Source organism: Xiphias gladius, chromosome 24, assembly GCF_016859285.1.
Source record: "Xiphias gladius isolate SHS-SW01 ecotype Sanya breed wild chromosome 24, ASM1685928v1, whole genome shotgun sequence".
Taxonomy (NCBI): domain Eukaryota; kingdom Metazoa; phylum Chordata; class Actinopteri; order Istiophoriformes; family Xiphiidae; genus Xiphias; species Xiphias gladius.
Window position 1 is genome coordinate 9,975,740 of NC_053423.1, and position 27,534 is coordinate 10,003,273.

General features: G+C 44.1%; 4 protein-coding genes across 4 annotated transcripts; all 4 read left to right on the forward strand.

Moving 5' to 3' along the window:
- The first annotated feature begins 5,897 nt into the window (after nucleotides 1–5,897).
- On the forward strand, nucleotides 5,898–7,950 carry LOC120786348 (homeobox protein Hox-A10). Its single transcript, XM_040121775.1, has 2 exons — nucleotides 5,898–6,776; nucleotides 7,648–7,950. Exons 1-2 carry the CDS (start codon nucleotides 5,915–5,917, stop codon nucleotides 7,920–7,922), a joined length of 1,137 nt encoding a protein of 378 aa, XP_039977709.1. The 5' UTR covers nucleotides 5,898–5,914; the 3' UTR covers nucleotides 7,923–7,950.
- Nucleotides 7,951–10,888: 2,938 nt separating this feature from the next.
- On the forward strand, nucleotides 10,889–14,552 carry hoxa9a (homeobox A9a). The gene is made up of 2 exons (XM_040121443.1): nucleotides 10,889–13,044; nucleotides 13,531–14,552. The coding sequence occupies exons 1-2, from the start codon at nucleotides 12,492–12,494 to the stop codon at nucleotides 13,770–13,772; spliced, it is 795 nt and encodes a 264-aa protein (XP_039977377.1). The 5' UTR covers nucleotides 10,889–12,491; the 3' UTR covers nucleotides 13,773–14,552.
- A 3,147-nt stretch (nucleotides 14,553–17,699) lies between these two features.
- Nucleotides 17,700–19,647, forward strand: LOC120786196 (homeobox protein Hox-A7-like). Its single transcript, XM_040121444.1, has 2 exons — nucleotides 17,700–18,156; nucleotides 19,087–19,647. The coding sequence occupies exons 1-2, from the start codon at nucleotides 17,772–17,774 to the stop codon at nucleotides 19,398–19,400; spliced, it is 699 nt and encodes a 232-aa protein (XP_039977378.1). The 5' UTR covers nucleotides 17,700–17,771; the 3' UTR covers nucleotides 19,401–19,647.
- A 5,084-nt stretch (nucleotides 19,648–24,731) lies between these two features.
- hoxa5a (homeobox A5a) lies at nucleotides 24,732–26,572 on the forward strand. Its single transcript, XM_040121442.1, has 2 exons — nucleotides 24,732–25,456; nucleotides 26,078–26,572. Exons 1-2 carry the CDS (start codon nucleotides 24,784–24,786, stop codon nucleotides 26,326–26,328), a joined length of 924 nt encoding a protein of 307 aa, XP_039977376.1. The 5' UTR covers nucleotides 24,732–24,783; the 3' UTR covers nucleotides 26,329–26,572.
- Nucleotides 26,573–27,534: the final 962 nt, after the last annotated feature.

Sequence of the window (27,534 nt, forward strand, 5' to 3'; positions counted from 1 at the left end):
TCAAGTTCGAGGACAACAGTATCCTGTGATCTGAATAACCTTAAAGAGTGGGCATGTATTGAGACAGTCTGTGGACTCTGATATCGCTCCCCAGACTCTGTTTGGGGAAAATGTAGAAACGGATTTCTTTTTTTTTTTTTTTTTGTCCTCACCAGGTCTGTGTGCGTGCGGAGGCCCATGTTAGTGTTGTTGAGACTCACAGGCGGCTTGTTTATATTCCTTTCGCGCGGGCAAAAAAATAAATAAATAAAAAAATAAATAAAAAATAAAAAACAGCAGTCAGTAATTGACGGACCCAGTGTATTTTGTAATCAAAAGATTTATTTTATTTTTTTTCTGTTTTTAAAATCAGAAAAGTGGTGGCGTTATGATAACGGTGAATATTTGACTTTAATATCTGAATCTATATTGGTGTGACCAAATAATGAGTCCGAACGGACGAGAATGTAATGTGTTTCTGTTTCGTCTGCTTATTTATTATGTAGCCCCTCGTTTACTATCTCCTTTTAATAACCAAGTCAAAGTCCATTATTACAGACAGGCTACTTGGGTTCGTGTTGACTCTGGGCTGACCTCAAAACAAGCTCTTGTCTTTCCAGTAACCTGCAGAATGAGGGCTGAGTATTTATATTTTGAGTATCCTTCAATACCCAAACCCGTGTTGTCCTTTTTGATTTTTGGAGACTATCAGTCGAGTATTGATAATGCAGGACAAACCAGACAGATAAGCTTGTCCACTGGATCCGCGTGGAGTTGCACTGAGGTACAAGCCCAACATATTCACACACAGGTATATACAGTATGCAGCGGGTCTCTTCGGTCTAATTGATGCGCATATCAGACTTTTTTTTTTTTTTCATGACTCGTGATCCTTTGGTACTTGCAGTCTGAAGAAGATTTAAAGAGCTACATTTTCAAATGTGCTTTCAGGGCAAGGCTGGTCAGGGTCATCGCATTGAATCAACTGCTTGGTATGCCCAAACTATTGTGTATTATACTATATTTCCAAATAATAAATAAATAAAAAAAAAACAAAAACAAATGAAAAGACTATTGAAAAACAAATCATTTTCTGCGTGGTCATTTTCTTTTTCAAACGCTTTTCTCTTTCAAAATCGTAGGCCTGGTGAAGAGGAACGCGCACCTGGCAATCATTTCATCACACAAGCCAAATCAACAGGATCCACTCAAGCTCACAGCAGAATCGTCCCGTGTACGTGCCCCAGCATGTACTAAACAATTAGGGGAAAAAAATTAAAGTGCAGCAGATATGACTGCTCGCATGCAAATTCTGAACAGTTCAACCTTACAGAGGCGCGCACACTCGCTACCTCATGCAAATTAAACGTGTTGAACGTGTTTTTATTTTTTATTCTATCCTTGAAAAAAAAAATCTAAAGTAACACATTAATTTAGAAAACTATCAGTTCTTTTAAACTGTCACTTAATCCTAAATTTTTAATTTTGGAACATAGACACATGAGTTAGTCACTTTGGCTAAAAGCGTCTGCCAAATGAGTAAATGTAAATAAAGTGGATATAAATATACAAAATATAAAAAAAAGTTTTATCCTCATGCTGTATTCTTGTGCTGCTGTTTTCCAACTATTCTGAAGCGTATTTTATATTGAGCCATATCAGATATTTTACAACTCGTGCCTTCCACCTGAAGGAAGTCTTTCTTACTGAACCAATGTGGTTAACTTAGAGTTCCACACATAGCCCACCTAGCTCCATAACATTTATTGTTGCCAAACATTCAGCATTGCACCACCTACACGTTGTTCTCTCTTCCTTTCTCTCCCTGTCTCTTTGTGTGTGTGTGTGTGTGTGTGTGTGTGTGTGTGTGTGTGTGTGTGTGTGTGTGTGTGTGTGTAAAAGATGTCATTTCGCTGATTGGCTTTGGAAACACTGCTCCAACAGCCTTCTCCTTTGACGGGGGTCGCCATATTTGCTGCTGTTATCGCTGTTTATGGGAGCTAGCCGCAGCGCATTGGCGTTCATATATGACAGTCAAAAGGGCCATAAACGCGGGGAGAGAGGCTGAAGTTTATGGTTGCATCTCTAAGCCATAGTCCGGCCTTGCCTTTGCGCATCCTTTACTGCGCGCTGGAATTCCGTCCCTAATTACGGGACATCCTCCCCGTTGCCGCAGCAACGCGGCCATAAAAGCTGTCTGAGAGTCTGGAGCATTTGTACAATTGGAGTGCAGTGCAATAAACCGTCTGAGACCCAAGGTTATTAACTGTGTTACCAAGGAGGCGAGAGCAGCGGCAGGGAGAAGACGTATAGGAAAAGCCTCTGCTTGTTGGCTGCGTCGACTTCATTCGAAAGTCTTTTCCCCCTCGTGTGGTTTTATCCACCTCGAGTCAGTGTAGTGGCAACAGCTGCACCCGGGGTCAGACGGTCCCCCACCACCGGGCGGCGCTATTGGGACCAATGTCATGGCCGTGGATCTTTTTGTCTCCGAGCTCACCTCCAATGCACACAGGTAGGCCTGTAAGTTGTCAGCACAGCCCGGAGCCCGAATCGTTTGCTCTGCTGCAAGAACGAGCCTTCTGTAGGTCGCTCCCTTCACAACGCTTCTCTTGCACGCGATGCCAGCTGCTTGGAGACAGGAGCCGATTTGTGTTGAGTTTCCACATTTCTGTCTTGTGCTCGTGCGGTAGAGAAGGTCTCGCTGGGGGCCCTAATAAGGCAACACATCTGTGCCAAGCCTTCATGCTGCATGTGCTATTCATTTTGCTGAGCTTGAGCTTTTTAATGGGAGAAGTACAGCATGGCCGGCTTGTACCTGGAGGGATCCGCAACCCCGTCCAGCCTAAGCACAAATGTTTTGGATTTGGGAAACTCTGCTTTAATTATTATAAAAATGGATGTAGTTAATATCTTAACTATACAACAGGACACGCAGCCGATGATTTTATTTTTCAGCTGGCTCCCATGCTAATGCAGCTCATCTGAAATCAGAGCAGCTGGCCTGTATGCCCAGTCTTCTTTGTCTTCCTCCTCTTCAAAGAATCCACTGACAACATTTGACGTCCTTCCAAAACACATTATTCTCTGTACGTGCCAAGTGTATAAAAGCAGTTGTTTGAAAAGTCGATTTGTTTGCGATAGGGCAGCAATCGCTTCTCCCCTTTCCTTCCTGTCATGGACGTAGATCTGCACTACGAGGCTATTCGATGTCAGTCCTGCTATTCTGGACCTTGCAGCGTGCGGACCGAGCTTGTTTCCCCCCCCCCCCTTTGTCTCTTGTGCAAAATAAACGCTTCCGCTGGATGTAATAAAACGCCGCATTATTGTTCATAACTGCACTCGGGACGAACATGATACGACTCAAACGGCCTCTTCGGCCACGATTATATGGGCCTGATCAAAGCCAGTGGTCAGAGTAAACTGTTTTGAGGGTAGAACAGCCAGGCAGCTGTGAAAATGAAGATTTAATAGCCACAATTAATAACTACAACACACAGATATCGATAGGCCCCCATGCCAGTACAACACCATGAAATGTGCAGGCCTAAACAATTTAATACTGGGAGCACATAATTAATTGATGTATTTAGTTTCCTCACTGGCTCATATGTCCCACGAGGAACAGGCCACTGTGGGGAAAAGTACATAGACTTTGGACTTAGTGCTGTTAGTCAGTTTTTAGAGGGCTGACACTGCAGTGAATTTCTTTATGGTTTTGGGGACTCTGCTAAAAAGGCGCAACTGCTCGACGCACGGCGTTCTCTCTTTAAAGCCCCCACACTTAAGAAAATGCTCTTTATTTCATACCTTCCTATAATATATCATTTTTCTTTTGAAACAGGTTATTTTATGATATTCATATAAACATAAATAACCTACAAGCAACTTCCAGCCATTTAAGTCATTTGAAATATGTGCGCTTTGAGCGGCGGCGATTGACAAATGTCCACCGTCGACTCGCTACAATCTAAGCCAGTGTACATAAATGAGCTGTCAATGACAGAGCGTTTGAAAACCTAAATGGGCTCGATTTATGAATTTCTCCCAAATTTGCTCATTTCAGTACAACAGGGTGCAAACAAGCCCGGGGGGCTAGCGGCCACCTGGGCCTGGTAATGGCAAAGCTGGACGAGATTAACTTCAACCTGGAGAGAGCAATAGAGTGCACATGGCCAAGGACACTGCGAGATGGAAGGAGAGTTTTATTGTGGCCCTTATTGCCCCAAATTGGACGGACAGGGTGACTCGTATGTGCGAGCCAGAGGTCCGCTTTGCTCTGGCGCACTGTGACTGTTTCCTCACGTGGCGCGTGATCAACATTTTAGCAGCTTCACAAATTTAAATGTGTATACCGAGCCCGGTTACTGTTACCTGATGCTTATATGAAATACAGATCACTACTGCAGCAAAACCAAATTCTAATTTAGCTCCAATAGCCTTTGAACAAAAGGACATGCAGGTTTAACCTGTTGTTGTGTTGTGCGTAATGACTTCGGGTACAGAACTCATTTCCAAAAATATTGTTCCTCCCTTCACTTAGTGAAAACACGCGGAAATACAACCACTACTAATACAAGTCATAATTTAGGATAGATAGAAGAGAATAACGAGTGAAACAATATTTTCAAAATGATCTGCGCATACATTTTTTATAGCAAAGAGAAAACCACTACATAATACAGGCTCAAATAAAGTATGAATTTGCTCCCAGGAAGTGACTGTATATTCTATTATTATTATTTATTATTATTATATTAGGAATTTCAGGAAGGTTAGGAAGGGAAGGGTGCCAGAATCCGTCAAATATTGAATGAATTATTTTTGTATGAACTTTAATTGATTTTTACTTGGGACAGTGAAATGCTTTGCCTTTGTTTACGCACGGGCATAGTTTTGCTAATCCTGAATGACTCAATATGAGTCCAAACTATTAGATTAAAAGAGATTATGTTTGACGTGTAACAGCAAATTTAGCCGTGCAAAAAGACAGCTAAACGATGAAGACTGGATATTAGGAATGACAGTCCCTGTGGAAAATAAATGACCGAAAATATGGGAGGGGAAAAAAAAAAAGAAATGATCAAAGCAGTATTTTCGATATTACTCACTCTACCTCCAGGCAACGTTAGTCTCAACATTTTTACTTTTAGTGCGGGGGAACTCAAGACTGTCATCGGGCTAAAAGATGCACCATATAAAACGGCTTTTTACCAAAGGCGAAATCTCCCTACAGTTTGAAACACTTTATTACCACTAAGTCCCATTGCTTTGTGATTTTATGTCTTTGTTGATGGGTTTCAGCAGCCCTATACTTTTAAACTCGATTTGCCGGCTTTGGGCCACATGTTCCTGAAGTAAAGTAGTAGTTTTATTTGTATTTCATTTAATTTATTTATTTATTATTTTTGTAATGAAAAGGAATTGTTTTGCTTAGCTTTGTTTTTTCACCTAAATGACAGCCACTCACATCAGCCCATGGGTTCGAGGTTTTATCAACCTGCTGCTTCTGGCTGTGCTACATTCATCGTTGAGCTTCGTGTTTAACACTGGATTTGCACATAGGAAAGGGGGCAATCAGTGCTTCAGACATCATTTGGCGGGTTGTACACTTGGGCAGTGTTTCGAAAGCTTGCTCAGGGCATGCCTCCGCGCAACTTGAGGTTTTTCATAAAAATGTGTTCCTAAACTTTGCATCGTGTTGGACCTCGCCCCTTCTCCGGGCTAATGGTGGTGCATTAAGGCGAGGAGAGGGAACACACTGATTGCTGTGCTGTCTCCTTTCTCTGCCTCAGCTCCATGATGGATATCGCTCCGGCTGCTACGTAGCCTCGGAGTGGGAGGGACTGCCCATCTTCCAGCATTTCCATTGGTTTTACAGTCCGCACGGCTGAGAGGGGGGTGCCTCTAATCATATCCAGCATGTTTTGTACAAGAAATGTCAGCCAGAAAGGGCTATCTGCTCCCTACGCCAAAATACACCACAATAATGTCATGTTCGGACAGCCCGTCAGGAAATGCCTTTTTAGTGGATTCTCTGATCAGTGGTCGCACCGAGAGCGGCGGAGGTCACTACGCAGGGAGCGCGGTGTGCTTACCTCATAGCACCGCTGCAGAAGTGCCTTACGGACTACACAACTATGGATACTTCCCAGGTATGGGCAAGCGGAGCGAGGTGGGTCCCCAAAACATGGTTTCCGCTTCAGGGACGTACATGCCCAGCATGGAGATGTGGATGGACGCGCAGAGGTCATGCCGAATGGACCAAGAGCACCCGGTAGGTCCCCAGGTCGCGCCCTGCTCCTTCCCGCAGAACATTAAGGAAGAGAGCACCTACTGCCTGTATGAGCAGCCGAAGTGCCCTAAAGCCTCCACGGCCGAAGATCTTACATATTCGAGATTAACTGCAGCCGGCCTCGGGTCGAGTTCTTGTACAGTTACCGATGGCGGCGGCGGGGGCTCAGTGCCTGTGCCGGGCTACTTCCGCTTGTCTCAGACGCACGCACATTCTCATAAACTTTACAACACCAACGGCCCCCAGCCGAACCCTTCCCATTCTCATTTTGGCCTACACCCCACTGCTCCCGCGCGCTTCCACACGCCACCAACCTCGACTTCTGCTCCGGCCACGGCGCAGGAGGGAAGGAACACCGCGGAGCCCGTGTCCTCGGCAAAAGCAGACGCGCAGCCTCACGCTGCACCGGGGACCGAGGAGGCACGAGAGTCCTCGGATGCAGAAGCCTCCTCAGCTGACGAAGCGGAGGAGCACGACAAAGACACCCAAGCAAAGACCCCCAAAGGTAATCACCGTTCATTCCTTGCTGTGGTCCTGCACTGTTGTTTCCCTTGCATGCAGGTAGAGTGAGGCTTTTTAATGGCACCTGTCAAGTTTTATTTTTACTCGTTAGGCTACAGTGACAAGTCACGACACGGGTCTGAATACTTTTCATTTGCATATCAGTGTTTTTCACTCTAATAATACAAATGTCTATAGTATTAATGCATTAAAATCGCGTGTCTGTGCATGAACACGTCCGAACGTGTTAAGCGTAAAATGTAAAAAGCTAGAAATAATTTTAGTTATGCAGTCCTACAGTGTGATATGCCACCAAGGACTTATTTTTAAATAACAAAATATAATGTATTTTAAATACATATAGCCATAGCCAGTGTTTCCATTGACCGCTGCGTAAAATATACTAGTCCTAAGGCCTACATGTGTTAGTGTAGGCGTACATGTTTTTTTTTTCCCTCTGCCATAATGTTTCTATAATCTTGCTCCTTCTGATACTAAAATGTTTCTGCTTCACTGAACTATCGGTGTAAAACGTTTTATACAGTGTCATGTAATATTTTGTAATTGGTATTGGCACGTTTCAGTAACAGGTCTGGCGAGTCTAACAAAGAAGGCATACTTTACGCATTACACACACACAAACTCTCTCTCTCTCAGTCTCTGTCTGTCTCTCTCTCTCTCTGTCTCTCTCTCTCCCTCTCTCTCTGTCTCTCTCTCTCTGTCTCTCTCTCGTCACTGTAATATCTGCATAATACAAAAATACTCACTCACTCACTCCCTCCCAGATGCTTTCTGTCTGTCCCCACATACACGAGTACACACCGCAGTGCTTCATGTTGCAGTGCGTAAAACCATCTATCTGCCATTTTCTCTAGGAGACACAAAAAGTGAAAACACGGCCAACTGGCTGACAGCAAAGAGTGGCCGGAAGAAACGCTGCCCGTACACCAAGCACCAGACTCTGGAGCTGGAGAAGGAGTTTCTCTTCAACATGTATCTGACCCGAGAGCGCCGCCTAGAGATCAGTAAAAGCGTCCACCTGACGGACAGGCAGGTTAAAATCTGGTTCCAGAACCGCAGGATGAAACTGAAGAAAATGACGCGGGAAAACAGGATCCGGGAGCTCACTTCCAACTACGGATTTTCGTGATGAACGAGGTGATCACATTGAAATAGAAGAAAATTGGTGAAATTAATTACACCCCGTCCTCTCCTCCACCCCCCCCACCCCCACCCCCCACCCTCACCACTTTGTCCACATGACTCGTTTCACTGTGGGGTACAACTTTCTTTTATTTCCTGACACGCTCAATGTCAATGCACCGTCCTCTGTGAGCTACTGAGGAAAGAAACGGGGGGTGGGGGGGGCGCACTAGAGGTCCTATTAAATTGTTTTGTGATGTTGTTTTTGTATTGTCGACACGTTTCTGTCACTTCTGTCGTATGGTAGGATAGTGTCGTCAGTGGAGTTAAATCACTGCAGTTTAAAAAAAACACATCGTGTCCTGGGAGGTTTAAACTGTCCACTTTTCCTCGAAAGCTGGAAAATCATCTTTTTCCAAATTTAGTCAAACAAATAGGAATTTATTTAATTTTAATTGGAATTGCATGTTATAAATTTTTCCTGCCCCCCCCCCGACCAGCAATTTTAAACCACTCTGGAATATAATACCCATGTATCACCAAGGGAAGAATAATTCATCTATGGCCATTAGATGTAGTCCACCATGATATAGATCTATTCTATGTATGAGCTAAATGTATAAATTGAATCTTTATTCACGATGAGGACGTTTACACGAAAACGGTGCGCAACAGTGAAGGAGGAATGTTTTTATTGTATATTTCTCTGTATATATGACATTGTGTTTTTGTGTAATGCTTAATAAATTATCAGCTCGCATTAAGGAGTAGCTCTTTGTATTTTTGTAACGTGGGTTTATATTTTCAGTCAAAGTGTGTTATACAGAAGTAGAAAAGGCTTCTCTTGAAAATCAAAGTCCAAAATAATACGTGCTCCTCAATTGGGGATTAACTTTTTATTTGTTTTTGTTTTTGTTTTTTGTTAGAACCAGCTTAGAAAATGTTTCTGGGGGCTAATGTATAATGGCCTTCGGAAATAATTAAGATATTAGGCTGTAAGCCGTCTAGCTGCATACCCAGCCGGCTATTGTAGAGTTTTATGACTGGCTGGTATATGAGGTTTCTCCCTCTCCTCTAAGAGCAGCTTCAGTCGTGGGAGAGCCTTTCAGACGGAGAGGAGGCCCGGCTCTCAGCTAGAAATCTGAACTGTGCAGACACTTTTGTGGATAAAACATGATCTCGGGCTTTAGTTTGGAATACTAGGATTAACATTTCGGGCATCGGGTAAGTCCATTCATCGCTGTGAATTTGTCCATTTTGCGCCCTGTTGCGGCGGCTTCACTACAGTGTGTACAATACACTTGTACTTGCTCAGCGCAGACGAATTCGTGGACACTTGATGAAGGGAACCGACGACCACGGCGCATTATGAATTGGCTGACCGTGTTTCACGCGAGGCCCGGATCGACTGTCGAGTGGTTTAGGTAGTTTCATGTTGTTGGGGTCCATTTCTAACTCTGCAACATGAAACTGTCTTAATTGCCCCAGTTACATACATCGAAACCAAACGGAAAGCACAGCAGGGACGTAAAGATGATGTCCCTGATTTCTCGCAAATTGTGGAGAGGTGATTTGGAGGCATGTTACAGACCTCCCCGGTTTCTAAATCGGGCAGGGGTGGCTAGCTGGCTGCTGTGTATATTGTCAACCTGTCTCTTGTAATGTTTTCTATAGAATCCCCCACGTGTGTTGTCGTGGGAGCCCGAGCGGGCATGTGTGCTGAACTGAAACTTGATCAAAGCCGAGCTGCAGTATGCGTCGTGGACTTGGGATTAAGGGGTACAGCCGTGAGTGTTTTCCGTGAGTAGTAGTGACGCAGACACGCCAGACAAGGCCTCGGTTACGACCACTGCAGTGGAGGGGAAGGGGAAGGTGAATGGGACAACAGCGACCTCCGTGGGCAATGAGACCGGATGCTTCCGCTGCGCAATAGTGGCTCAGACAAAAGGAGGGGAAGGGCTTTATGGCGATATTTAGATCCGCCAGACAGGCTGTTATCTGCAGAGGCAAAAAGAAGTGAATAGCCCCTGCGGTAAACTGGGTGAAAAAACGCCCTGATTGAGGTTTACAGCCTGAGAGCCATTGGCACGGCGGCGTCTTTTCCTGCTCTGAAGGTGTTTTGTCTATTCTAACTTTTAGTGCACAAATAGGCGCACAGCCGCCCCTTTCCCCCTCTCGGCTCGTTTGATGTCCGTTGGCCAAATAATGCGCAAGTACCAGTTAGGTGATAGGCCCGCGACTAGAAAGCGCACGATGGACACTTTGTCTCCTTCCCTGCCCCTCGGCTAAATGCAACAGTAACAGCAGAGTGCAGAGGCTTCACGCGTGTTGAATTGCCTATGGCCTTGTGGGGTGTTGGCCAAGCTCTACGGTTATTTGTTGGTAATAAATGAGAGGCGTAGGGCAATATGTGGAATCCCGAGGTTTCTGCCTTGTACATCTGCAATGTGAGCCTATGTTTAGGATGTAGTGTACATATAAAGGCACACAGCCACCCCCCCCTTTTTCGTAAAATTCACGTCGAGTTTAAGTTATTGGTGTTTCTCTGTGATATATCCCACCTTCAGTCTCGTTAGAGTGTGAATATTATCTTACACGTCTTTGGCAGAATAGGTTACAATATATTTTCGTTTAAGTGCATTTTGTGACAACTCTGCTTCAGTTAAAAGTTAATAGCATGTATGTATTTATAAAAAGAAATTATATATATAAATTCTATAATTTATTTTAATATTATACCATATCAGCGGGCAATTTGTGTCTCCTCGTGTCTTCATACTTTTATTTAATTTATTTCAGGCATTTTCTAATCTAAACCACCACTGCATGCAGTATGTTTTAAAATGTGCTGCTGTGTCCTGGTGTTTACCACTCCTCGCACCATTTAATTTTAAACGGAGGAAACCACAAGCACCACATTGCGCTTATTTTTAGCTGCCGCGTTTAGGCGTAGCGTTGCACCAAATAGCACCGTCTGCCAGCGGGCATTGGAGTTAATCTGTTAGTGGCAGAGATGGTGCCAGCATGTATGGGCCCAGGCGAGCGGCAAACGGCGGGTCAAATCGTAAAAGGGTTACACGGGCAGGTTGAGCAACGAGAAACGTGGACCCGCCACCGCATTTTATTCAGAAAAGATTTCATCTTCGGCTGTGATGCCTCAGTCCAATGGGTCAGTAACACACACAGAGCGATTTATTCAGTTTTCTCTGGCCGTTTTAAATTCTGATATTCTACATTTTTATTTAGTATTGTTGGGGCCATTTTGTATCACGCACATGCTTGATGTTTTATATCATGCACTCATAGGGATTTCAGTAAATGCTCGTTTTTATTTATCATATCGACCCAGGGGTTTTACACCGTCGTTGAAGCCAAACTAATACGCCTGAAAACCGCAGCGACGAGACAAATTGGAAATATAAATAAAATAGACCCTCCCATTTTTTGTTGTTGTAAATCTGATTGAAATTTTCACAATAAAAAAAAATTCAATTCTGAAGAAATTACCTCAAGTTTATGGGTTTCTTTTTCAGATATGGGATATGCACACAGTCCTGCATTGTTTTTGCTAGATCAGTATATATGCTGTGATGTGGCTTTTGTGCTCTTAGAGATGTAGTCCCGGTTTATACGATGACGTGTAATATCTTTGTCTAAATCCCGAGATGCGGTTATTGTAGGAAAATACGCCCATATGATGAGCATGAGCAGGCGCTTTGTTTTCAGCACAGTTTGCACACTTCTACGTATAAATATCTTATCTAGTTAAATGCCGAACAGAAGATAACTATTTTAGCCTAATATTAAATATAACCTTTGTGGTTTTTCTTCTGTAAATTATGTTGGATATTTGAAGCTGAAAAATGGAAAAGGTACAGGCGATTGGAAGATGTCTCGTACAGCCGAAATACAACAAAATAAATGAACATGTAACTTGTATTGACGTGAGTCGAGATCCAGACATAGTTTGAGCTTTATGTTGCAAAGTTTTGTAGTTTCTTTTTGTCTTTTTTGGTGTCTTTTTTTTAATATAGTGGTGTTTAAAATGTGTTTTGGTGAGCAGCAGTGGTAGGGTGCTTACGTGTCCTATAAAGCACCTCGTAAAGTAAAGCTTCCAAAAGCCTACTGTATCGTTTTGGATAGCCTAGACAGGGACTTGAACAGCAACAACTGCCTTGAGATACTGTAAAAGATTATTAATTTTTTTAAGACCTGCACATTTTCCATCTCACAAATAGCAGATCTTGCTCATATCTTGATAATTCTTAATGTTAAAACTGGAGGTTGTTATAGGAGAGCGGGTGAGTATTTAATGACCAAAGGGATTGATTTATCCTTTATTGTTCAGCCTTTATGATCACGTGTGCCTGCTACCCAATGGCATAGCAGCCTGTCTCCCCATTACTAGCCCACTGTAGTTCTCTGTGGGGCCAAGTTGCTACTTGATTTCTCCACATTGTTATTTTGTGAGGCTGGGTTTACTGCGTGTGTATGTGTGTGCGGTGTGTGTGCGCGTTCTACTTTTGCATGTATCTGTTGAATGACTGCGTACATGTGAAAGTGTAATTTTTCTGCCATGTCGACATCCGGAACACTGACTAGTTACTACGTTGATTCCCTCATTCTGCCCGAGAGCGAGGAGGTCTCTGTGCCGAGGTACTCCTCTGGTCCTGGGCTCCAGTATGCCAGACAGCCCGCCTCCATCAGCGACCACAGCGAGCTTGGGACTTGCACCTTCCCGTCCAAACCTCCGGTATTCGGACCGTCATGGAGCCACGTCCCGGCTCAGTTCCCAGGCACCGTCTCCTCTGTTTATCATCACCACTATGGGCATCCCCAAGGCCCGGTTGGTGCAGACACAGATGGGCGCTATCAGTCGTGGCTGCTGGAGCCCATGTCCGGGTCTCTGCCCATGACCGGATTACCGACGACCCATCACCACGGAATCAAGCCGGAGGGTCAGGGGACGCGTGTTGACGGAGCGTTGCCGGGCTCCCACACGGCGCTGCTGCTCTCAGATTACGCCAACGGCACGGTGGCGACGACATCCCCGATGGAAAAGGACGCGCTGTCCGGCCAAGCAGGCGACACGAGCGGGGAGGGTGAGGAGAAACCGGGCCTGGATCCAAGTAAGTCGCTGCAGAGTCCTTTATGTTCATGCTATTTATTCCGCGTAAAGCTTTGAGGATTGGGGTGTGCGATGGCGGCTCGCGTCTGAACAGATGCCATTTACGTTCCATGAACGTGTCATTTCCTTATGGGGACTGTTAATAGCCCGGCTCTGCCATAGCAATATAAGATAGCCTTTTGAAGCTTTTAAAGTGAACTCGAACACACACACACACACACACACAGAGCGAGAGAGAGAGAGAGAGAGAGAGAGAAAGAAATAGTAGGAAGTTTTGTTTGGATGTAGCTGCGTTCACTCATCTTAGCATCAGTACAGGAATTTTATTTTTTTGATATATTTTATTTTTTTGTCTGAGCTAAATTTTGAGTGATGTGTGTGTGTGTGTGTGTGTGTGTGTGTGTGTTTTTTTTTCCTTTTTTTTTTTTTTACATTTGGCCACTGAGCACCGGGCCCTCACACCAGTGTCGCACCCCACTCTTTTCAGATAACCCAGTGTCCAACTGGCTCCATGCGAGTGCCACGAGAAAAAAGCGCTGTCCGTACACCAAGCACCAGATCCTGGAGCTGGAGAAAGAGTTCCTCTTTAACACCTACCTGACCAGGGACCGTAGGTACGAGGTGGCGAGGCTGTTAAACCTCACCGAGAGACAGGTTAAAATCTGGTTCCAGAACCGCAGGATGAAGATGAAGAAGTTTAATAAAGACGGCGCACCGAAAGACGAGTGACTGAACCGTAGATAAACAGTATTTAGACTGATGGCGAGCTTTGTGTGTGAAAGCTCTTAACTCTGCTGGACCTTGTTTTTAAACTTATTGTCTTATTGTTCTATATAACAGAAGCTATTAGGCTCATTTTGTCTTGTTAAAAAAAAAGCATGTTGGGCTTCAGTTTGATGCGACTACCTTTTAATATTGCACAATTTTAACAGTGCCCTCTCGTTTTTGTTTTTTGTTTTTTAAATTTGTTCTTGTGTTTTTAATTAATACCTCGTTAAAGTGTATCAGTTGGCCTGGTCCCTGTGCTTGTTTATGTATGGATGTTTCTATCTGTGTGTGTCTTTCTGGTTTGTAGCTATTTGTTGTCTATCTCTGAGTCACCTGAGCGTATAGTTTGTAAACTGTGTTAATTTTAATTTCTTTCTCCCTTACTGTTAAAACTATGGTTGAGCACCATGAGTTTGAATCTAACATCGGAAGCGTAGAAAAACAGACGGATCGCATTTTGAAGTAGGTACATAAACCTCACAAACCTCTTGAAAATGCTTACTGAATTAAAAATATATTATAGAAGCTATATTACATGACATTGTTGACTACCTATATGTCTTTCAACTACCTACAATAACGTTTTGCTCCGATGGCGGATTATAGTAGATTTGCTTGCATTAGATACTGAACTAAGGCTGGATTTCAGGGAGTAACATTTTGAAAGAACATAATGTTTGTTAGTGAGAGAAAATGAATTAAAACACTGTAGGCTACTTATTGAATACCTCACGGTCTGCCGACCGTCTGACTTTTGGTTCACAAATGTAATTTGTACTTTATTTATTAAATAAAACAAATTATATCTGCGAATGCATGCACGTTACATTTTTATTTCATTTTGGCCTCGTATGGAAATTAATTATGCTTCTTAAATATCTTAATTCCCGAATTCTTGCTGCACGAAAAGTCTTTTTCTGCTGCTAATTTGAGTTGCAAAAAATATCAAGGTTACTGCTGTTAACTAGATCCAACACACACACGAAAATACCTAAAGAAAAAATATAGGATCTTTGGACACTTGGATATATGGTGCAAATTAACATTTTTTTACGCCTGCGTATGTCTATATAAATATAGATAGATATGGATATATAGATATATATATTTAGATATAGAGGCATTTAAATTTGCAAGGAAGACACACACACACACACACACACACAACCACACGCGCACACACACACACAAGCACGCATACACACACGCATACACATGCAAATCAAAATGCACACATCTATAAGTGAATATTCGCGTGTATGTTTTGTGTTTTTGAGTTGGGGACGGAGCTGCGTCTTGGCAGAGGATGTTGTTAGCTGTATACAGCCATAAAAGACAATTACCGCTATAACCTTTTATGGTGTGCAAAGCGCTGCGAGCCGAGAGGACACAAAACAAAAAAAAACGAAAAAAGACATCGAGGGCTTCGACAGCTGAAACCCAAAATAATGCAGCTGATGTGTTTCTGTTCGGCTCAGATATGACGAGGCCTTTCAGGCGAACGCTCCGCCATTAGCGCCGTCTCCACACAATTAACGATATGAACAAGCCCCTTGTGACAGAATGTGATGAAATACGAAAAGGCTTTTAGAGAAGAGGTCTGGGTTTATCTTTTAAAAAAGGGCATCCCCGTTTAAGACGGGGTCAAGTCTCTGCATGTAGGAGAAAGTATTTTGCAGACAGATATGGGTCAGACGAAAGGCAGCAAATCCGATGCGAGCCAACTTCAGAGCTGAAAACTCCCCCGTTCATTCAGACAGCCACAGCGCTGTGAGATAGTCATTCAGCTCACATTAACTGCTTGCACAGAGACGGATAGATTGTTTTAGTTAGAGGGTAAGTCGGACTTCAGTCCAACTGGAGTGCTGTTGTGACGCGTTTAGGGGACGCAGATGGACCCAAACTTCAAAGACTCGTCCAGAGACAGTGCAATAAAACGCCTGGTCTGCTATACTGTCTGGCATTCCAGTTTTAATGGCTTTATGGCCGCCCAGACACAATTAGGCCGTTTCCAGAATGGCACCCATTTGTTTTTTTTTCCTTCTTTCTGTGGGACTGTGCTCTGGACAAAAGGCCGGGCGGAAATGACCAGCTTTATTGGACTCTCCCCCGACGGGGACGCGCAGGACTCATGGTCATTTGGGTCCTTTGTTCCTACCTGGGAACCTTCCGCCCTCTGCTCCTTTGCAGGGCCCGTCCTAAAGGAGGAGGAGCAATAAAGCCAGCAGCTAGTTTCAAACACAGTAGTGGGCCTCATATAGATGCTTACATCAAAATACATCTGGACACGTCAGTGAAGACCCCAGCGCTATGCTTGAAATAACAACAGAAGAAACGAAAGTCCCTTTCATCGTCATTTCTCTCTCCTTTATCTTGGATTCTCAACCGGATTCTTGCAGCAGAAGAAAGACGAAACGCCTGCGCACTGCTGCCTCCCCACCCTGCAGTCCCTGGCAGTCACCAGAGAGTGGCGGCACTGTTCCACAACATCGCACACATTACATTTAAATCTCCTCCCTAACGAACCTGCACTGGGGAGCTAACTGTAGTAACGTTTTAAGAGTCCAGCAAAAAAAACAAAAAACAAAAAAAAAACAGTTTCACACCTTTTTTTACAGTCTCGGTGCAGAAGCCGCTCCTTCGGCCTGCGGGCCCTGCAGGGATGGATGTGAGAGCCAGCACACCGTGACTGCTGGAGCACTGCCTTTGCCCTCAAATAGTCGCGCTCTGCTTTGGGATCTCTATGCGGTTCTATAGACCTAAATGATTTCAAAGTAAATGAGTTTGTCGAATAAGAGCTAATAAGGCTAAAAGGAAAAATGGGAGCATTTTCCCCTCTGCATTTATTGGTGTAGATTATGTAGCTAGTCTATGTCCTATCGAAACTATATTTTGCAACAAACCATAATCGGCTGCCTGATCCGTGACTGTATCAGTCACTGATCAATATTATTTTTCCATGTTCACGAATAATTTAACGAATTAAGGGAATAATATTAGTTATTTATATTGTTATTGCTGTTATTGTTATTGCTATTATTATTATTATTTCTATTATTGTTATTATTATTAATAATAATAATAATACATCGTTTTCTCAATGTAATTCTGACCAATCACTTTATTTTATGGTGCGTGTGTATGTATATGTTCGTTTTGCAGGCATGCTTTCCACTAAATTATTTCCACTAAATTATTTACCATTTATGCAGGTATTATTATTAATGTTAGTATTAGTAGTAGGAGTAATATTTGCTAGAATAATTTACAAACGCTTTATTAAATTACTCCCCAATACTCAACTCAACAATCGTATGTTAGTGCAAATAATATTCAAAATGATCCTGTCAAAACCTATTAGGAAATAAGCAGTGTTTCTATACTGCCCGGATTATTCTCGCTGTTGATACTTGTAATGAATTCTTATATAATCAAAGTGTGTGTGTGTGTGTGTGTGTGTGTGTGTGTGTGTGTGTGTGTGTGTGTGTGTGTGTGTGTGTGTGTGTGTGTGTGTGTTATTTATGATAGTAACTAACTGTGTAAGTGTAGATGATCATTATCATGTAGGTAAAAAATAATTCCACAAAGGTACATGCAATGCAGAGTAAAGCTTTGAAATCGATCATTATCTGTAAAGCAGTGGTTAAAAAAAAGTAATATTGAACCATGACTTCAGATTAAACTAAATACCTTTTGATCAGAAGGACCGTGTGAATTTCTCTCGTGTGTGTTTATGTTTGTGAAGCGTTAATCCCACTATGGAGCCCCGCGCCATAATGGAATTCGTGTCTGCCCGCTGATTGGACGACAGCGGCCAGGCCTTAGTCACGTGGTGAGTTCTTCGGTCCAGAGTAAAATGGGATTTGGTGTAAATCTAGGGTGTATTGCTGTCATATATCACACTGCCTCGTAAAAACGACACCGAGGATTCTGGGCCAACAAATCGGAAAGAAAAAAAAAATGAGTTCTTATTATGTGGATGGTCTCCTTAGCACATATACGGCGGGTAGTTCTCTGTTCCCAAGTGTAGAGCGGGCTCCTTGCCGTATTGGACCCGGTGGAGAGGACGATGACTCGGCTCGGACCGCTGCGGCCATCGCGTTTGCGCCGTCCCTGTCTGGACTTTACAGCGTCAGTAGTGCCGTGTACCAGAGCCGCCCCGTGTTTACCTCGGGCTTCGGCCAGGTACAGGACGCGCGCCAGCCGCGTAGCGCGCGCGCGCTGCAGTCTAGCCCGTTTGACCAGAGCCGCCTGTTCACCGACAGCTGCTGCCATCCGGGGCCGGGGCCCCTCACCTCGTCGCCGGACAAACAATACCGGATGTACCCCTGGATGAGAGGATCAGGTATGTGCTGATTGTGTCTTCTTGTGTGCCATTTCTGAGCCCCCAGGTCAGTGCGTTTACAAAACCCTGGGACACCTACACTGACCGTTAGTGGTTCAGTTAATTTCATGAAGCCACTGGTGTTGCATGGAAAGAATCGTAAAACTTTTATTGTGCAACTAATGAGTTCTGCAGCCATAAATTCATTTGGCCGGCGCTTCTGTGTACGCAGAGACCTTGCCGCTGGGGGGTTTCTCTGCACTCCTATTACTCCTTTAGCCTCTTCTCCCCTTTGTGGTTGTAAAAAAGAACCGGCCTGTTGTGTAAATCAGCTGTGTTGCTCTCTGCAGCTCCTTTCTAATTGGGCCTGCGCTGCAGAGGCCCTGGTGTTTTCCTGAAACCCGTTCGTACACAGTGCTGGATCAATATGCACTCGTGTTGTCGGCTACATAAAGAAGTCAGGTGGATTTAGAATGCAGGCAATTTGAACCGTAGACATCCGTTATCATTTTGAAGCAGAGGATGTTGGGGCTGTAATCTAATTACTTGTGGCTCCTAAGGTGCGCGGCGTACTGCTGGCTTTTAATTGGAAAGGCATGCAGAGTATCAAAGGAGACATGAGCCAAACACCCCAGCAGGACTACTTTAAATAGATACAGAGAAATTCTATTCCCTACTGATTGGTGTTTGTGTGTGTGTGTGGGGTAGGGGATCATGTAAAAATATAAACCGCAATTAATTGCACAACCACAAATGAATGAATGAGACCCAAGCTTTTTCCTACCAGAAGTTTTTATTGTCGGCACCAGTTTAAACACCATTTTAATTGACGTTTTACACATGCACATTTTCAAATGCATTGTTTTTTTAATTCATATCATGAAGGGGAAAAAAACAATGGGTTTTCTGCAAGTTATACAGAGCTCACGCATCTTATCATATCTCCCATAGATTCAAATCGAAAGCGGGGGCGGCAGACCTACTCCCGGTACCAGACCCTGGAGCTGGAGAAGGAGTTCCACTTCAACCGCTACCTGAGCCGCAGGCGGAGGATCGAGATAGCCCATGCCCTCTGCCTCTCAGAGAGACAGATCAAAATCTGGTTTCAGAACCGCAGGATGAAGTGGAAGAAGGACCACAAGGACGAACCGGTGTCAAACCCCGGGGGAAATGACGTTGTTATGCAGGCGGTGTCCCAGGTCAGGGGGCCCAAAGCCGGTGACACCGGAGGCTCCAGCTTGGAGCCAGAAACGGCTGCAAAGTAACGAAAGAGACGGACAGAGAATTAAACCGTTAATGAAAGGAAGGCACTGTTAAGAAAGGCTTAGGAATAGGACTGAAAATAGTATTCATGCACTGCAGCTTCGTAGCCCGATTAACTGAACGGCAGCAGGCTAACAGTAGACTCTAAGACCTGCATTTCAAGTTTAAAGCCGAAATGCTTTTTTTTTTTATTAAAAAGCCTCTGCATGAAAAAGCGATAATAATTACTTATCCTAACTCTATTTTTATATATACAATACGATATGTAATTTAACCCTATTATACAGCTGAATCAACAGTTCTTTAACGGAAAACTACCTAATTTTAAGTTGCTGACATAAAAAAAAACGGACGCAACGAAATCATCATGTGTTGAAATTGATTGTAAATTAATCTATTCGAGTATATATATATTTTTTTTTTTTTCTCCACAGACCGTTGTATTTCTAAATGGAACAATTAGCCTACAACATTCCGCATAAATGTGCCTTATTTTGACAACAGACTTAGTAAAAGTGAGTGTTTAGTTAGTGAAATGCCTCCAACTGTGACGTGGGTGCTGTCATATATAGGCTTAGTAAGTGTATCGCTCTATTTCCTTCTCCGATCGCCTTATGCATCGGAATAGCAGCATGCCTGGTTTGACCCTGTCCTGGGCCACCAGAATGAGCCGAGATGTGTGTTTAGTTTCTGATGAACTTCTGTTATCTACCTCAGCTTGCCAGAAAAGTCCAGAGGCTTGTTATACTGTAAACAGGAATGGCCCTCGTGTAAATCTTCTGAGGTCTTAGCTTGTGTACTGTGAAATGTTGGTGTCGAAGAGCTTCGGGCTCAGCATTTTCATACGTGTTCGTGAGGGACCAACAGGCTGATAAATGCATGCTGTTCTCATGTAGGCAGCGTCAGGCTCTCTCTCCCTTCACGGTGTCAATTAAGTAGGCTGTTCTAACCCCCAACGTGCAAAAACAGCGTTCAATCGAGATTCAGTTGACACGTTTTCAATGTGAAGTATAAGTAATATGTGAAAAATGAATATAATTTTTTTTAAAACCCCTGGGAATGTTTGCAACCTGTAAATGAACATATAATAATGGAATAAAATAGCTTTCACCTGCTGATTTGTCTGCATTTAATATTTGCATTCGGGATTTGCGCACCCTCCGCAATCCCGAGGATGATCACCGCAGCCCGGCGCCGGCCGAGCGGTACCGTCTTGCGCACCGTCGGCAGCGGGCGCCGATCGCGGTGTCCGGCATCGGGCTGCTTGCGACGAAACACGCCGCAGTCCATTGTGAGGGGTTAGGTAAACGGTGGAGCTGGGGAATGTGAAGTATGAGAATGCGAGATGGGGCAGGCTGCAGATGAAGGGGAAATTACTGTTGAACTCTGCATTCCCTCTTCCCTCGGTAAGATGGCGCCCGACGGTGACCTGCCCCCTCCCCTGCCTCCCAGCGCTGGGTCATAAATCCGTTGTTGTTTATGAAAATTTACAACATGGCAATACAACTTTACGACGCGACTCGGCCTCCCATTGGCCCCGGCTCGTCACGTGGCAGGAGCCGTGAACATGAACTTTTTATATATAATTTTCAATAGCAGAATAGAGCAGCCTCTCATTTAACGGTCTCGGGCTTCCACGCGGCTGTTTTCTCCAGCGACCGTCTACATTTTTATACCCTTCACGTCTCCCGGTTTGTTTGTTTGTTTGTTTTGGGGGAGTTTGGAGGTTTTTTTTGTTTTGTTTTTTTTTTTGTTTTGTTTTTTTTCTTGGTCGACACGCAGGATCTCGTCTTATATGACTGGATCGTTGAGATGCCTGGTTGTCGCTCTCCTGACACGTTTGGGCAGGATGAGTGGAAGGAGGCTCGGCGCCTCACTGACCCCCGGGAGTCCCAGTTTCCGTCCTGGGACTCAGCTGCAGACTTTCCTCCGTCACTGCCCGTCTGCACCTGCCAATTCCCTCCCCTTACCTCCCCTGTTTACAAGCAGAAACCTTCTCAAGGTAAGACATTTGAAACTTGCCATTTAATTGCATGCGTCTGCGCTTTTATCAATGTCCATGCAAACAACAAGGAGCTCATTATTTAAAGGTTGCGCCTCGTTATTTTTTCAGTTTAAATATACCGAGGTTGACATCCTGTGGAGGAATTGGTTTCATGTTACCATTTAAATTGCCGTGGTTTCAATGGCAGAGGCTGCCTGGTGAACCTAGCCAATCAGAGTTATAGAAGCTATCAGTTTTCCTACGCATCGTTATCAAATTCACGTCGGACTTACTGTTGGTTTTTGCATGCCGTCAACACTTTATTTGTTTGTTGTTGGATTTAAATGGGGATGGACTTTGGGCAGCAGAATTCATTGGGTGGATATGGTGGCCTAATGATGTGCTCTCTGACGCCCTCCTGTGGAGACACTGGGGGCATTGTGGTTGCGGCGCTGCCTGTTTTGCAGCAAAAAATGTCTGTGGCGCAGGACATCAGACATCTCTGTTTTTCCCCTGTGTGTCCATGCATAATGCTTTTGTGCCTCAGATGCGTGACTCCCTGTACATTGCGCTGATGAACAAGCTCGTTTTAGCGATTGAATGACCTTTAATTGACACACAGGAATGTCCCTGTCAGTGGAATTTAAGATTTCCGAATTTTCCTGTTTGTCCCCCAGCGAGCCAAACATACTGTATTGTGACACTGCAGTGATTTTAGTTAATTATATTATTTTGTCGCTAAAGCAAGTTCTGTCAGGAGCTTGAATGAAAAGTATGACGAGCTTTCTTTTGCAAGATATTAATGATGCAAAATTCAATGTATAGTTAAATGCAGCCAGTGTAATGTTCATTCCCCATTTTTTTGCTTATCCCATATCATCACATCATAACATTTCTTACTTTTCCGTTTTTTGCCTTTGCAAAAAATATTAGCTACACATGAATGTGTCGTGCGAAAACGTGGCTGTCTGTCTATATAAGCTTTGAACGCAGTTGCCCAGAATATCCTATTCTCTGCGTCTGGAGGGAGTACGACTTGTTGTTAGGTCGAAAATCGCTCTGCTCGTTGTGTTACATACAAATATCATAACTATCCTGGATGTGAGCGCTGTGCGCCTAAGTCGGGCACGCATCCGTGCGTAATGATATTTAGCCGGCAACTGAACAAAAGCATTGAGACTTTATTTGCACTCTCTCCGACACACGAGCACTTGTGTGCGGAGATGCCTGCAGAGTGCACTGCCCTCCCTTTTCCTGCAGCAGTGACCCCCGCGCTCCCAGCCCGACACGTTTGACACCAGTGCGCACTCCTTTCCTCTCCATTCTTTGGGTCCTTATTTAGTTCCTGGGTGTGTCCTTGCCAAGGCCCGGGGAAATAATTTTCGTGGGAACTTTGTTGCCATTGGCCAGTCATAAATCAGCTGTTGGAGCCAGGCTGTAAAGCCAACAGACACTTCGTATAGGTCCACTCTTGCTGTGGGCCCACTGGATGTGGGTGGATGTGCCTTCTGGGGGTCTGTCACCGCAGAGGGCACACATACCTGGAACAGAATAAATAATCTATATCTCGCTGTCTTTGTCAGTGACACAGCATTGGGCTTGGGCTGGGAAAAGTAGCTGCTCTGGGGAAAGTGCATGTGGGGGGGAAACCAGACGAGAAGTAACTTCCTTCGAGAGACGAAGGTGCCATAAAAATTCCACAAGAAGAAAAGCAGAGGGAGAGCGCTGGAGGAAGCGACTATTTTAAGCTCTGTTTTTCTGAATTCGCATGGAGATTCTCACATGGAGAATAGCCGAGAGCTGACCTACCCTTGTCAGTGAGTGTATTGGTCAGGTTACAAAATTACGCAAAGTTCGGCAGATGCCTGTCAAGGTTTCTGAGTGTAGAAACGATGTGACTACTGCCGAAACGGGTTGCCTTTAACACTTCTTTAGTAAAATCAATTTTCACTGTTTTCTTCTTTGCTTTGTTGCTATGTACATGTCCGATTATACAATTTTTTTTAGAATCCTACTTTATTATCACACATAATGTATAATGGAGAGGTGGAGTAGAAAATCACAGGGAAGCTACTTCTTTGCAATGTTAAATACACATAGCAAATGGCAAAATACAGATGTATATTGCTACATTTGCCCCCCCTCCCCTCAAAAAAAATGAAACTGGTTATGTGAATATTGTGGTTTTTTAACATTAGGCATTTCATATACACTGGCCTCATTTTAACCAGTAATCGTTCCTAATATTTTCCTTTTCAACAATTTTTAATTTCTTTTTTTTATTTTCTTTTTCTTTCTCTCTCTCTCTCTCTTTTTTTTTTTAATATTCCAAAGCGATTTTTAAAAAGCTCCAGGCTGTATAGCTGCCTATAAAACGTAATTACTTGGTATTCTCGATCTTGCGTTGGCTTCTCGCTAACACACACGGTGCTAGAACTGCAACTTGTTAAGAGTAGCTGTTTAAAAGTCAGCATGACAGAAGACTCGCCGTTAAAATAAAGACCGAAATAACGTCGGGTTACGTGCAAAAGGCCTTTCACACATGGCTAAATGGCTGGGGTTTGGCAGCGCTAAATTTTAACCATCTTATACAGGCAGTAAAGTCGTGTACGTATGTTCATATACGGCCTATATTCACAGTTGTTCATCTTTGAAAGTGGCACAGAGGGCAGGCCTTGAATGGCAGACTCCGTGGCATCATTCGATAACGTCCAGCGTTTCACTTTTATATTTCCCCCAAACATTTCCTCATTAGACCTTTTCCCACACGTCTGGTTGTTCAGTGGTTTTATGATTGTATGAAAAATGTGAAGAAACGGAGCCCTCTTCTGAACGGGCTTTTATTCTATTAGCTGCGCGGGCTATTTGCACTCATCGCCTGTCGTAACACGCACAACAGACTCGGATCGAATTATTTCTGTACACTACTCTCGCGGAGATTGCGCTCTCAGCGTGTCACTTGTTGTATTGTTTAGGAGCCCGTTGGTTTTTTGCCGCAATGGTCGTTAACCTCCGAATGACCCCGTGTGGGAGCCCACGCCTCCGAGAGCGCCGCAGACACGCAGTGCAGCGGTTGAGCCAGAGGATGGCGCACCACGACAATTCAAAACGCCCGAGCCCCGGCTCGGAGTTTGTCCCAGCCACGAGCGCACGGAGGCGCGCGCCCTTCACATCCCACCCAGTATTTCCTGCGTGCACGAGTTTACCTCTGGAGGTCACCAAGCAGGATTTACGACTGGTCAACAAAAGCACGTGATTCTCCGCCGTACCCCATATTTGGGTGCCTACGTAAGAGAGAATCAAGTCCATGTCCCACTCATTTCCATAATTCATCATAAATTGTGCAAGGGTGCTATAGGACGCGCTAAACCATAAGAGCCACAAATCAAGCACACAGGTTTATGCTATTTTACCTCCAAAATAATAAAACAACAACAACAACAACACCTACAACGAGCAAACGCTGGAATTGTCAACAAATGAGCTCCTATTTTGTGAACTCATTCTGCGGTCGCTATCCCAATGGCGCGGACTTCCAGTTACATAATTATGGAGACCATAGTACGGCAAACGAGCAATACAGAGACTCCACAGCCATGCATTCCAGCAGGTACGGCTATGGCTACAACGGGATGGACCTAACAGTCGGGCGGGCCGGCACCGGACACTTTGTGGGCAGCGAGCGCACGGCGGGCTACTCCCCGAGTCACTCAGCGGCGACAACACCCTCCGTTGAGCCGGTCAGGTACGCCCAGTCCGCCGGCAGCACCGGGACCTCGTCTCTATCGCCTCCGCCTGACCCGCTACCGTGCTCCTCGGTCGCCAGCTCGTCCCCGGTCGCCGAGACGCATTCGCAACAGAGAGCCGTGAAAAACTCCATAACGACCCCGTGCTCAACCCCGTGCTCGAGCTCGAACGGAAGCACGCTGCTGCTCAGCCGGGACTGTGTGTCCAAAGCTTCCCCCCTGGAGGAAGAGAAGCCTGCGGGAAGTACACCGACAACCCCTCAAAATCTCACCGACTCAGCACAGCCTCAGATCTATCCGTGGATGAGAAAACTACATATAAGTCACGGTAAACTGCCTTTTTAACGATCTTCTATTGATTTTAGAGACCTGGCACTGTGTTGTTATGGGGGAGAGGAGTAAGCTCGCTGGGATCTTATTCTGGGACTTTTGTGCCTACAAGCAAAACAGGCCTAAATTTCACAATTTTGCCTTCTACATTACAAAGCACTAAATACATTTCCCTGAGACACATGTGGCGCAACATGCGCCTCTCACCTGCTTGTATGTTCACTACTGTCAGCATAGACCAGGTACGGGATAATTTAACATATGATGTTAAAGTCAGGTCAAATGTATTGGCTATCTACGGGATGTATGCATTTGTTCGTTTATGAGACTATATTTTTTTAACAGTCAAATAGCCCACATTGTACTCCCTTTATTGTGTAATTCGTTTTCGCAAGATGCATTTGATAAAGTGTGTATTTAACTTTTCTACTTGTTTTGAATGATTTTCTAATTCAGTTAAGCACCATTTAAATCTTGGTAGTGTGCCAGCCTTTAAGGCTTTTCTACCTGCATAAATCATACAAGCAATATTTTTTTTTAAAATGCAAAATGTGGTCTTAAAAGTTTCTAAACTATTTTATTTATTTTTTTAAACATATCCCCTCTCTTCTTGTACAAGATTTGTCAGGACCAGAGGGCAAGAGAGCCAGGACTGCATACACTCGGTACCAGACCCTGGAGCTGGAGAAGGAGTTCCACTTCAACCGCTACCTGACCCGCAGGCGGAGGATCGAGATAGCCCATGCCCTCTGCCTCTCAGAGAGACAGATCAAAATCTGGTTTCAGAACCGCAGGATGAAGTGGAAGAAGGACAACAAGCTGAAGAGCATGAGCATGGCGGCCGCAGGCGGGGGAGGCTACAGGCCTTGATATTCACTCCTCAACCCTTGATGACGAGCCCCATAAAAAAATAAAAACAAAGATTGTCATATCAACTTCTCCTCCTCCTATTTCAGAAAGCGCAGAGACTTGGTAAAGGCTGTGTGCGGGACAAGGGGGACGCCCCATCTAGCCCACTGTATGTCCAACAACCGTCCCATTATATTCCTTAATATTATTTCCTTTTTATTTCCACCGTGGTTAATGCTTATGTGAGTAAAAAAAAATAAAATAAAAAATGTACAGTTCTGTCTAGATTTAGAGGAAAAAGAAATGAAAATAAATGGTTGTTTAAATTATTTCTTGTTAAGACGAAAAAAAATAACAATTAAAAAAAAACGTCGAAGCTTGAGATGCTACCTACCTACCGCAAATAAATCCAGTAAAAGTTGTGTAATGCACTCAGAACAATAACAGCCTAATACATAGAGGGTTGAGGTTGAGCTGCCTTTGTGTTTAGCCCTCGTTTTCTATGTATGTACTGTATACAGTATGTATGTATGTATTTATTTGTTTGATGTATTGTACCAACTTGTCAGATAACTTGCTTCCAAAAGTAGAGCCAGCCGAGTACGTAAGCCTTGTGTGGTGATTGTGTGCGTTGTGAACACATGTATGGACCGAGGCGCCGACTCAGTCTTGTATGTGCAGTAGCTGTGCCTTGTATCTTTGTTTTTGCAGGAGCTGCTGTTTGCGTTGTTCACCTGGGCGCAACATCTTAGTAAAAAAAAACCAACAACGTGTTTTTGTCTTTGTTTTCTAGCTGTTTCTATGTGGAAGCACCCACGGTAAATTTCATTGCCTATGTGTATAACTCCATCGTGATAAGCTTTTTGTAAATGTTTTTCAAAGACTGGAAGTCAAGAATATACTATAATAATAATAATAATAATGATGACGAGGATGATAATGATGACGATGATGGCCATTATAATAAACTTTCTACTGGAACGGCAACATTACCGTTGAGTGTACGTTTTTGTAAAACATCAAAGATTCATTTGCGCTCCTGTCGCGACTGCTGTGCGGAGAAGAGTCGGAGTTTGCTGTTATCTCCAAAAAACCCCTAAGACACGTCTCCGAGCTGCCGAAAATGGTCAAAGTTCCCTCAAGTTAAACCTCCTTTGAATTCAACAGGTCCCCTCGAATGAAAGCTTCCAGTTTTACTCACCTTTCTGTGGAGCCTGGGGGCTTTGG